At 45.6% G+C, this 12,359-nt stretch overlaps 1 protein-coding gene across 4 annotated transcripts; it reads left to right on the forward strand.

Moving 5' to 3' along the window:
* Positions 1–4,016: 4,016 nt before the first annotated feature.
* On the forward strand, positions 4,017–12,353 carry pcid2 (PCI domain containing 2). Of its 4 annotated transcripts, none has more exons than XM_056300954.1 (15): positions 4,017–4,070; positions 4,536–4,606; positions 5,253–5,342; positions 5,524–5,597; positions 6,607–6,672; positions 6,844–6,885; positions 7,127–7,181; positions 7,425–7,537; positions 7,665–7,740; positions 7,931–8,072; positions 9,084–9,184; positions 10,392–10,465; positions 10,590–10,715; positions 11,860–11,983; positions 12,171–12,353. In XM_056300954.1, the coding sequence occupies exons 2-15, from the start codon at positions 4,571–4,573 to the stop codon at positions 12,258–12,260; spliced, it is 1,209 nt and encodes a 402-aa protein (XP_056156929.1). In that variant the 5' UTR covers positions 4,017–4,070; positions 4,536–4,570; the 3' UTR covers positions 12,261–12,353. The 4 variants fall into 4 exon arrangements, with proteins under 4 accessions (XP_056156929.1, XP_056156932.1, XP_056156931.1 ...); XM_056300956.1 differs by lacking the exon at positions 4,017–4,070 and adding an exon at positions 4,142–4,454; XM_056300955.1 differs by lacking the exon at positions 4,017–4,070 and adding an exon at positions 4,142–4,431.
* The last annotated feature ends 6 nt before the right edge of the window (positions 12,354–12,359 follow it).

The raw sequence follows: 12,359 nt of genomic DNA on the forward strand, positions 1-12,359 counted from the left end.
ATAGTGCAGTGTAGTGCAGTATAGTATAGGTGTCGTGTCATGTAGTGTAGTGTAGTGTAGCATAGGTGTAGTGCAGGTGTAGTGTAGGTATAGCGTAGTGTAGTGTAGTCTAGTGTGGTGTAGTGTATTTATAGTGCAGAGTAGTGTATTTATAGTGTAGTGTAGTGCAGTGTAGCATAGTGCAGTGTAGTATACTATAGGTGTAGTGCAGGTGTTGTGTAGGTTTAATATAATGTAGTGAAGTATAGTGTAGATGTAGTGTAGTGCAACATAGTGTAGTGTAGTGTAGTGTGGTGAAGTGTAGTGTAGTTGTGGGGTAGTGTAGTGTGGGGTAGTGTAGTGTAGATGTCTCTGAGCTTACCTCCAGGTGACTGATGATCAAACAGAGAAGTACAGTCCTGGAACAGTCGTCTGGGAGCATCTGGCATGGTTACAGCCCTCTGCAACGATGACATCCCTCTGGACAGATTCAGAACCCTGGGCAAGCTCGGTACGCCGACTCCTCGTGGGATGCTGGGTAAACTGGGCATGGTGACCCCCCGGGGTAAACTGGGCAAAGTGACCCCCTGGGGTAAACTGGGCATGGTGACTCCTCTGGGGAGAGACAAGCTGGGCAGAGTAGGCATGGTCAGCCCTCGCGGCAGGCTGGGAATGTTCCCATTCCTGGGAAGGGTCGGAATTCTGGGTAGTGTTCCGGGCATCGCCGTGACAACCGTCGCAGCTCCGACCCAAAGCAGGAGGAGTAGGAGGGAAGCAAATATGAAGCACAAAAGAGTCTTCTCAAAGTGGGGAGGGAGGACGGGTTGAGACACCTGAGGAAGAGAAGGAGAGAAGTTCAACTGTACCCTGGGGTCTGTCTGAAAGCTGAAATATCCCTCTATCCCTCCCCCACATACACAAACACACACACAACGCGGCGTTCTCCTGCTTTCTCACATTCCTCTCAACCTTAACCCCTTCAGGTCAGACCCCTGCTTGCCCTTCTTCTCCATTTCTCGCTCTCTCTCTCGCTCTCTCAACCACTTCCGTGATGCACACAAAGATGAAAAAGTTAGGATGCAACAAATGCAATGTCAGTATCCTCTCTCAACACCGCCCATTAGCACACACTCACGCACACACATACATGCATACTCACACACACATACATCCACACCATCCATCACATATACAGTATATAGGCTACACTCCCTTATGTTATATAGAGGTAAATGGTTTTTAACTCACTCTTATATATAGGCTGTTACACCGCATTTTTATGAACAAAATGTGCAACACAAATAGTTTGACTGATCAACTATGGACATCTAGAACACACACACACACACACACACACACACACACACACACACACACACACACACACACACACACACACACACACACACACACACACACACACACACACACACACACACTGCTCTTACCTGTCTGTCTCCTGTGGTTCTCTGGTTTGTTCGGCTGCTGTCTGCTCACCCATGCCCAGAGCAGGCAGGCTCTGTGTCGTTTATGTAATGCTGCTGTCATTATAACAGTCCTGAGGCCCCGGTGACCGTTATCCTATAATCATTAACACTGCATATGTTCTGCCAACAGAATCAGTCACAACGACAGGCAGCAATGAGGCACCGCTTCTTAACGTTTACACTTTGCAAATAAATAACAATAGTAAACCAAGTTTGAGCATCTTCACGCCCGACACACAAACATGTGCTCAAGTTTGATCAGCGGTCGTGACTCCTGGGAACAGGAAGCAATTTAATGCCTTGCTCAAGAAGAGAGATAAAAAATGCTTCATCTGATGTGGGGATGAAACCTGTGACTGAGATTTATGAATCATAATTTAACATGATTGAATGAGAATAATCTAAAAAAAAAAAAATTGGAACAAATTCCCATAAATTTAGATGGTCAACACTCAGTATGAGTTCATCGGGGCAGCTACTCAGCAGATTTGTACTACAGGCAGTATTGCAGCCCTGGCTAGCAGACAGGCATATGTTGTCAAAGTTATGTTTCTTTGTGAAATAAATTTCTTAGAAAGTCCATGAGATGAAATCCATTTGTGAGACAAGAGAGGAAAGGCAAGTTCAATTAAACTTTTAAGTGATCACACAAAACTCGTGTTTTCAGTGATGTTTTCACCTCAGGTAACTTTGATGCTTTCGTCGTTGATCAATTCAGGGTTGTGTCTGCAGCCTAACCCAGTACCGGTGTGGGAAGACAGTGGCACGAATTCACATTTGTGGCAGCCTCACCCAGTACTGTCCATTCAGTGTCTTTGTCCACATCTAAGTTTGTCTTTGTTTGATGGCTGGAAGAGCTCTGTCTGCTGCATCCTGTGGGCCCAAGGACCATGACCCTGCCTGGAGCTGTGCCTGAAGAGGGAACACAGAGGGCGCTCTGACAGGACACAGACATGGGGCAGGCTAATGTAAACTAATGATAAGACAAGTTAGTCCCTAGCTAACGGGTCTGACCCTTTAGCCGAGCGGTTAGCGATGTCGCCTTGTGGTGCGGTACACCCCGTATCGAATCCCGCACCGGGCAAGAAAATAACCGGCTACATTACTGTAAACTACTAATAAGACACGTTAGCCCCTAGCTAACGGGTCTGACCCCCTTAGCCAGGGGTTAAAGTGGGGGATCTCTGTATTAGAGAGGTGGGAAAAAGTGCGGGAGTGATAGCATTGTTAGCTAATAATAGCTACCGGTAGCTAACGTTTGCTAGCTAGTTAGTTATTTGAATGAAAATATTGCATGGCCAGAGCTAAGGTTGGACAAACATAACTAGCTAGCTACCGGTAACGTTACCGGACGCTACCGATAGTTAGCTTGCCTAGCAGCATTCAAACAACTAGCCAGCAACGTCAGAAACTAGCTAGCAACGTTACCGGGTGGAAGATAGCTAGTTAGCTAGCTAGCTAACGTTACGTTCGCTAACGTTAGCTGCTTGAATGAACACCACAGCAGAGCTAGACAAAACTATTGGAAATACTATTGGAAATACACTGAAGATACTCAGTCTTTATGCCCCCCAATCCAGGATAAGAGTGCAGGCAGCAGGTTGACGCTCTCTCGAGTCTTGTCTGCCTGGTGCGATGAACTGGGCACGCTTCCAGGGAGGGTGACGACTGTAAACTACTAATAACACACGTTAGCCCCTAACTAACGGGTCTGACCATTTAGCCGAGCGGTTAGTGACCTCGCCTGCTGGTGCGGTACACGCCGTATCGAATCCCGCACCGGGCAAGAAAATAACCGGCTACACCAAGCTATCTGCTGGCCCATGCAGGCCGGCAGTTCCAACAGTCATCCTGGCCGGCGCTCGTTCTTTGGAAAGTTATTTATTTCTTTGTTTTTGTTTAGATATACGTGTCAGTTTGGATATATGTGTTCTTGTAGCTTTTGGCTGTGTGTTTTTGTCTTTGTGTTGCACTGCTGTGGGCCGGGGGAAACGGTGTTTCATTTCATTTGCAATGATGTGGCAAAAGTGTTCCTGATCCAATCTAATTTGTTTTGATGCATGCCACTCTAGTTATTACGTTAAGATCTTCTGTTTTGTCAAAGTCAACGCCATTGATTAATTCATTTAATTATTCTTTTCTATTTTATCAATACTGTAGCGCATCCGGGGGACAACGCAACCACAGGAAGTGCCGCGGCCGGGACGCGAACCCGTATCGCCCGCACCGCAGGAGACATCGCTAACCGCTAGACTGAAGGGTCAGACCCGCGAACCAGCGGCCAGCGTGTCTTCCTGTCCATGCACGTTACAGTACCTTTTATTTCTCCGTGCATTTTCGCCTAAGTCACGTCGCATTGCGTTTTAATGTAGAAAATGTGCTATACATTCAAAGATTTACGTTTTGATTAGTAAAGCAACAATAACAGCGCGCACAGTTGCCATCTCAGCACGCAACGTGAGTACCCGCTACTTCGGCAGCGTGACGTGCGCCGCCATGCCGCGCTATTGCTCTGAAAACGCCGCCGGAAGTGAACACAGGAAGTGACGTCGCAGCCCCGACTCCGCGACGCCGATCCGTCCTGGAAGAGCGAGAAGTTTAATGGTAGCCGGTTTAATTTGTCGTTTGACCATATCTATCGACTAATTCCGTTAGAAGTCGGATAACTCAAACTTTCGCCTGCGCTTTGATGAAATATAAACGGAACCGGAAGCTCGTGAACCGGAGGACTCTTGGCCGACGTCGGAAAGGGCGCTATCGAACATACGCTAAACAACGGGCTAATTCTGCTTTGTAGTTTGTTTTTAATCTGTAAACGGTCCCGCGTTATAGTCACCTGTAACCAGCCAAACATGCCTGGCATGCTGTTTTCAATCACTGATACGGGTTTGACGTTGCTGCAAATGGTAATATGTTGACGCCGGATAGCTGAACAGGCTATCTTTACTGCACTCAAACGAAACGGGTACCTAAACTAGATGCTCGGTGGTGGGTGATTATTTATTTTCCTCCCCCTCCCCCCGTCTAGATTTTCTACATGTTAACCATGTCTGCTTCGATCTCTCTCAGGTTCACTTACGTAGCTGCCACAGTACCGGGCGGCCATGGCGCACATCACCATAAACCAGTACCTTCAGCAGGTAACCGCTGATCCTTCGCCTATTCCTTCATTAGTTAAAGTAGTAGTAGAGATCACCGATTGTGCTTCACTTTCGATTGATTGAAATTACAGGCGCTGGAGGGATGCATATAGTCTCCCATGTGTGTCAGTATTTACTGTGGTAGACCATCAACCTATTAAAGGGCACGCTGTCAGTAGGTCTCTGTCTCTCTCTGTACATTGGAGACAGCAAGAAGCCCAGTGTTGCCTCACAGCAAGAAGGTTTGCATGTCCTCCCCGTGTCTGCGTGGGTTTCCTCCCACCATCACAAAGACATGCATGTTAGGCTTAATACTGCTGCCTGTGCCCCTGAGCAAGGCAGTGGAAAGAAGAACTGGAGTTGGTCCCGGGTGCTGCAGCTGCCCACTACTGCTATACAATAGGATGGTTCCATGCAGACAACACACTCACTGTAATTGTACATTTTTTTCTCCAGATGGGGGGGTCTAACATCTGAAAGGGATTAAGTCTTTAGCTGCTGTTAATGTGTTTAATCGTTCCCTGTTTTTTTTTTTTTTTACAAAGTCTCCACTGGTACGTCATCTGGATAGCCTGTGTTTCCCACTTTTTGGCGGCTGTTTCAGGGTTAGGTTAGCTGAATAAAGTGTCATGTCTTTGCTGTCCAGGTGTATGAGGCCATCGACAACCGCGAGGGCTCCTTCTGTGCAGAACTGCTTTCTTTTAAACACCCACATGTTGCCAACCCGCGTTTACAGGTAACAGAGCTTCTGTTAATTTAATGGTCGCTATTCAATAACTTCTGTCTGTCCAATCAGTTTTTTTTACATTGCTTTTGGCTGATTGCTTTAAAGACTTTTCAAATATTAGTTTAAAACAGGCACTAACCGACTGTGTGTGTGTGTGTGTGTGTGCGCGTGTGTGTGCCTTGTCACTCAGCTGGCCAGTCCTGAAGAGAAATGCCAGCAGGTTCTGGAGCCGCCCTATGATGAGATGGTTGCAGCCCACCTCAGGTACAACCAGCAGATCACAGCACTTCCATGACGACTTCCCCTGACGTTAATTATGTGATGAGGCTCACACACACACACAAACAAACACAGACAGTCTGTGTCCACAACTTATAAGGGGTTTATGTTTGACAGCAAAGCCAAAGAACAGTATGAAGAAGTGGTTAGGATATTGATCTATCTCAGTGATTATTATCGGTGTCCAAATTTAGACAAGTTGTTGGTATATGTAGTCCTGGTAGGGCTTTTCACTTGTCTTTGGTTGGAGCATGTCTGCAGAGTAACCTGTGTTACTGCACTGTTGCCTCAGTGTTCATGTGCATATAGATAAGTATTATGTATGTTCTGGAGTGCAACGGATCATAAACTCACAGTTCAGCTCGTATCACGGTTTTGAGTCTTGGATCGGATAATTTTTCGGATCAGCAAAAAAAAAAGTGGGGGGTGAGACAAATAACTTTGCTTTCCATTTATTCTGTAAAACACTTAAAGCAAGGAACTTTTGCCCATGGTCTTAAATTAAAACAACATTCAAGATGTCCAATGTTTAAACGAAGTCTTAGAATATATAAAATATTCAGCACTCAATTGTTAAATTAAAGTGCAATATGAAGCGTGATACCGTCTTCCCTTAAATGACACGGGAGGCTTTTCGGCTTCTTTCACTCATCAGCTAGATGACTTGTCACTGCGCTTTTTGCAACGCGAACATCCCTGATTGATTTCATCAGGATTCGTCCGACATGCCCTCTTCACGTGAACACACAACAGCTTTTTTTTGCATAATCAACCCATCATTGCGCTTCAGAGTAAAACACAGCACGCATCTGCCTTGCCTTTTCATCGAGATTTAGGGAATTATTACTTTAAAAAGTAAAAGCAGCAGTAAAACTGTTTCACTTGATGGTTAAATTTTGCAGTTAATTCGCAGTTCACATGAGTGCCAAACCGTACGGATCATGGATCAACTATGTTCCATTACACCACTAGTATGTGCATGTGTGTGTTCCAGGTGTACCTACGCAGTGGCCAACCATGACTTCATAGAGGCGTACAAGTACCAGACCCTTGTAGTCCAATATCCTTCCTAGTCACTGGAAAAAAAGGAAGACACACAGGTCAAAAAATTCTCTCTCACACACACACACACACACACACACACACCATAAAGTGCATCTGTCTGTCTGACAGTCTGTTAATCAACTGTTAATGAATCAATCATTCTGGAACTTTGTCCTTGACCTTCTACATCATTCTTGAAGGCTTTCCAGTCTCATAAAGAAGAGAACTGGTGAGTCCAGAGTTAAGTTATTCCCAGTAAAAAATACCAGAATAACCAGTTAATTATCAGTATTATCATCATGTCTTGCAGTATATTGATAAAACTTGATTATATGTAAATACTGTTGAATGAGTGGCCAATTCTCAGAACCTACAGTAAAGACGTACCCTTGAGAAAACAGTGTGTGTGTGTGTGTCTATGTGTACTTGTTTAAAACTCAGACTAAATGGTGTGCATTTGCTGGTTTCAGGGCGCTCCCAATGATGTTTGCTGTCACGCTGGACCTCAGGATATTTGCCAATAGTGTGAGCAGACAACACTGAATTAAGGGGACCTATATATTTATCACATTTGGTTGAGGGTTCATCTCAAGAGCTGCTGACAGCAGCACTGTGTAAATACAGTCTTAAGTAATGGAACAGCTAAACCTGGCAATGTAGATGCCTTGTACTAATGTCTCATGTGTCTTCTGTGTGTGTGGATATACTGTATATGTGTTTGGATATATATATAAATATACACACGTGTGTGTTTATGTGTGTGAGCAGGCTGAACAGCAGCAGCAGAAGAAGATAAAAAGTCAGCCCGGCCAGCCAGGAGATATGCTGGAAAAAGCAGCTGAACAACTGATGAGCTGCTTCAGAGTGTGTGCCAGTGACAAGTCAGTACACACACACACACACACACACACACCTGTAGACATACACACACATTTATATCCATACACGTGCCTGCGTACACACATAAACAGTCTCTCCCATCTGTGTACGTCTCTGTCTCTCTGCCAGTCGAGCTGGTATTGATGACTCAAAGAAGTGGGGGATGTTGTTTCTAATCAATCAGCTTTTTAAAATCTACTTCAAGGTAAGAAGTCACCTTCAGCTGCCATGCTTTTTAGGAGAAGGCTTTAAACAACACACTTATCTAAAACAGAAGTTTCTATTCTACCATGGTGTTCATTGTCATGTTTCTGTCTGTCTGTTTCTATATGCCTGTGTGTGTGTGTGCGCGCGTGTGTTTGTGTGTGCGCGAATGGGGTGGGGTTGGGTATTAGATTAATAAGCTCCACCTGTGTAAACCTCTGATCAGAGCCATAGACAGCTCCAACCTGAAGAATGACTACAGCATGGCCCAGAGAGTCACTTATAAGTACTACGTTGGACGTAAGGCCATGTTCGACAGCGACTTCAAACCAGGTGCCTAAACAACAGTAAACTGTATTTACTACATGATATCACTAACTACACTGCCCCATAGGCCAGCAGTGCCGAACACCTAGTGACCTAAACATGGCCTGTAATGAATTACCCATCTTGAACAAATTTCAAGTCTGGAAGTTGATTTTCATACCGTACTAAAATGAATGGAAACCAGTGGCTACCTGGAAGGTGGGAAAAATGCATTCAAAAATCTAAATAAATGCGTCCGGGTAGCATAGTGGTCTATTCCGTTGCCTACCAACACGGGGATCGCCGGTTTGAATCCCCATGTTACCTGCGGCTTGGTTGGGCGTCCCTACAGACACAATTGGCCGTGTCTTTGGGTGGGAAGCCGGATGTGGGTATGTGTCCTGGTCGCTGCACTACTGCCTTCTCTGGTCAGTCGGGGCACCTGTTCGGGAGGGAGGGGGAACTGGGGGGAATAGCGTGATCCTCCCACGCTCTACGCCCCCTGGCGAAACTCTTCACTGTCGGGTGAAAAGAAGCAGCTGGCGACTCCACATGTATCAGAGGAGGCATCTGCAACCCTTCCCGGATCGGCAGAGGGGGTGGAACAGCGACCGGGACGGCTCAGAAGAGTGGGGTAATTGGCCAAGTACAACTGGGGAGAAAAAGGAGGAAAATCCACCCCCCACCCCCCAAAAAAAATCTAAATAAATGACGGTATGCTTTGGAAAATCGACAGCAAAAAATGTATATGCAATTTCTTGTTAAAGGGCTAAAACATGCAAAAACCCGGGGGTTCCACAGTGGCAGATAGTCGAGCAACTTGTCTTGAAAGTTTATTAGACATTGCAAGAAAGGTGAGACTTGGATTACAGACTTAACAAATGGGAATTCTGCCCAGAAGAGGTACTAAATGAACTAGCCACACACATCTGCCCCGTGAGATGAAGATATTAGTTCAGAAACCATCAACCTTGCTCCCTTCATCTCTTTCTGTCCCTCCAACTCACTGTTTGTCTACCGCCGACCTTCTCTCTCTAGCGGAGGAGTACTTGTCGTTCTCTTTCCAACATTGTCATCGTTCCAGCCAGAAGAACAAAAGAATGATTCTCATCTACCTGCTGCCTGTCAAGATGCTGCTGGTCAGTAATGATACTAATACTGATACTAGCACTAACTATTAATACTACCATTAATAGCAATACTAACTAGTACTAACTCTGATGTTAACTTACTAATACTGGTACTATTAGTTGCCAATATTTATACTAACACCAAATATGCGGCGCGGTGGCACAGTGGTTAGCGTGGTCGCCTCACAGCATGAAGGTCCTGGGTTCGAGCCCCAGGGTAGTCCAACCTTGGGGGTCGTCCTCTGTGTGGAGTTTGCATGTTCTCCCCATGTCTGCGTGGGTTTCCTCCGGGCGCTCCGGTTTCCTCCGACAGTCCGAAGACATGTAAGTCAGGTGAATCGGCCATACTAAATTGTCCCTAGGTGTGAATGTGTGTGTGTGTGTGTGTGTGTGTGTGTGTGTGTGTGTGTGTGTGTGTGTGTGTGTGTGTGTGTGCGCGCGCGCGTGTGTGGGCCCTGTGATGGACTGGTGGCCTGTCCAGGGTGTCTCCCCGCCTGCGACCCAATGATTGCTGGGATAGGCTCCAGCATCCCCGCGACCCTGAGAGCAGGATAAGTGGTTTGGATAATGGATGGATAACACCAAATATACCTCAACTAGCAACACCATAACCATTTACACCTTAACAAGCGACTCTTGATAAATACAACTTGCTATACTACAACATCACTACTGCTACCAAATACACCTATATCTTACTACCACTACTGCTGTCAGTCAAGATTCTGCTGGTCTGTGCAATACATCTCCTGTTAAACTATAGAATAACACTACACCTTCACTACATTTCTAATATACCACCAATATGCTACTCTTAACTACTACGCCTTTTACCTACACCTCTAATTACACCCCTATCACCTATCTTTAAACTTGGTACACCTCCAAAGTGAACAACTATAGTACTAGGAGTGGCTAACCATGTGCCATGGAGAGCCATGTGTATGCAGGTTTTCATTCCAGCCAGACTCCACACCAGGTGATTTCACTGATTAGCAACCCTTCAACCAAAGAGGAAGTGAAATCACCTGGAATGGAGTCGGGTTGGAAGGAAAACCTGCATATACATGGCTCTCCATGGCACATGGTTAGCCACCGCTGGGCTATACAATCCTGATGCAGGCTGGATTTACGTTGGGGATCTTTTATAGTGGTTACCAGTGTATGACCAGTATTGACTGCAGGTAGTCAATGGGATGATTGCTGTTTTTTTCAGGGTCACATGCCAACACACCAGCTCCTCAGGAAGTATGACCTCATGCAGTTTGCTGATGTCACCAAGGGCGTCAGGTAAAGCCACTTCCTCCATTTTCTATATTTCAGCTCAAATAGAATGAATTGAAACCCAACAGTGATGCTGTGTAACTCGGAATGGTTTATCTATTTATCTTTTTTTTTTGTTGCTCTCCATCAGAGAGGGAAACCTTCTCCTACTAAATGAGGCTTTGGTGAAACATGAGACCTTTTTCATCCGCTGTGGAATCTTCCTCATCCTAGAGAAACTCAAGATAATCACGTACCGCAACCTCTTCAAGAAAGTGTGAGTTTAGATCCCCTACCGAAGTGTCTTGAAGGCAGTTACTCTTTCATCATGAAATTTGACATTACTAATGAGAAAAATGAACTTGGAACAAGAAAATAGCACAAGAAAAACTACAAAATATCGTAAATTATTGTGGCGCTGGCTCGAGTTGCAGATGTAGGCGTGTTGATGAAGAGACTAGAAATTAGAATCAGAAACACTGTTGTTTCATTTCATGCAGTTGCGCACATCAAATGAAACAAAACATCGTCTCCTCAGCCCACGGCAGTGTAACACAAAGACAGAAACACACATCCAAAAATTACAAGAACACATATATCCAAACTAACACATATAACTAAAAAAAAAAAAAATCACTGTCCAGGAGAACGAATGCCAGCCAGGATGCCTGCTGGAATTGCAGGTCTGCATTGGTCCGTGGGCCCACATGACGCAGCAGACCAAGCTCCCTCAGCTGATCCAACGATAGCTCTCTCAGCCAGACGCCTTCGACACACCTCCCCACACTCCACAATGACACTAACACAGTCAAGGCTAGGCGAGGCTGCCGCCAGACCGCCCGCTGTGTTATTGGTACTGCCGGTCTGTGTGGGCTAGCAGTTAGCCTGCCCCGCTTCCGTGTCCTTTCAGACCGCCCTCGGTGTTACCTTTTCGGGCACAGCTCCAGACAGGGCCGTGGTCCCTGGGCCCACAGGACGTAGCAGACAAAGCTCTCCCAGCCATCAAACGAAGACAAACTCGGACGCAGATGTGAACAAAAACACTGCATGGACGGTACTGAGTGAGGCCGCCACAAGCGTGAATTCGCGCCGCCATCTTCCCACACCGGTACTGGGTGAGGCCGCTGCAAACGTGAAATTGCGCCGCCATCTTCCATTCATCATTAGATGATGAAAAATGATTTAACGCGCCTGTTTTCAACGGAGTCCTTTTGTTTTGCTTCGCATATAGAAGGATGGTTTAGTTACTTAAAACCAACTAATAGTTGTGTACCTGAGTCACATGGAATATTTTTAACTTCTTAACAGTTAAATGACATTTATTTTACATTCCGATGTAAAGAAGAATAGTGTGACTGGTGTGAGTTTAGATACAGAAACAACCATGTCTGTGTGTCTCTCTGCGTGTACCTGTCTTTTAGGTACCAGTTGATGAAAACTCACCAGCTTCCTCTGGACGCCTTCCTGGTGGCTCTGAAGATGATGCAGGTAGAGGACGTGGACTTGGACGAGGTGCAGTGTATCCTGGCCAACCTGATCTATATGGTACCACGCTCACATACACACACAAATATATACTGTATAATCACACACATATCCATACAGATGCACACACAAATACATTTTTTTTTTCCTCTGATGGTTCATCCTTTCACCTAAACAGCCGTGTATCAGTTATACCAGTTGTGTAACAGGCTGTCTCTCTCTCTCTCTCTCTCTCTCTCTTTCTCAGGGTCACATTAAAGGTTACATCTCTCACCAACACCAGAAGCTAGTTGTCAGCAAGCAGAACCCTTTCCCCTCGCTTTCCTCTGTCTCCTAGACTTCATTACCCACAATCCCATGCACCTGCAGAGCTTTTTTTTTAACGTGTTTTTGTACTGTAAAAAAGATGAATAAAAAGACGATTTGTACATCCCGT

This window comes from Lampris incognitus, chromosome 21 (genome assembly GCF_029633865.1).
Source record: "Lampris incognitus isolate fLamInc1 chromosome 21, fLamInc1.hap2, whole genome shotgun sequence".
NCBI classification, from domain to species: domain Eukaryota; kingdom Metazoa; phylum Chordata; class Actinopteri; order Lampriformes; family Lampridae; genus Lampris; species Lampris incognitus.

Excerpts from the sequence above, each read along its gene's own strand:
- pcid2 (XM_056300954.1), top strand. The coding sequence starts at position 4,571 with ATGGCGCACATCACCATAAACCAGTACCTTCAGCAG. Across the intron at positions 6,886-7,126 it reads TCTCATAAAGAAGAGAACTG|GGCGCTCCCAATGATGTTTG; the intron begins GTGAGTCCAGAG and ends TGCTGGTTTCAG. Across the intron at positions 10,716-11,859 it reads CGCAACCTCTTCAAGAAAGT|GTACCAGTTGATGAAAACTC; the intron begins GTGAGTTTAGAT and ends CCTGTCTTTTAG.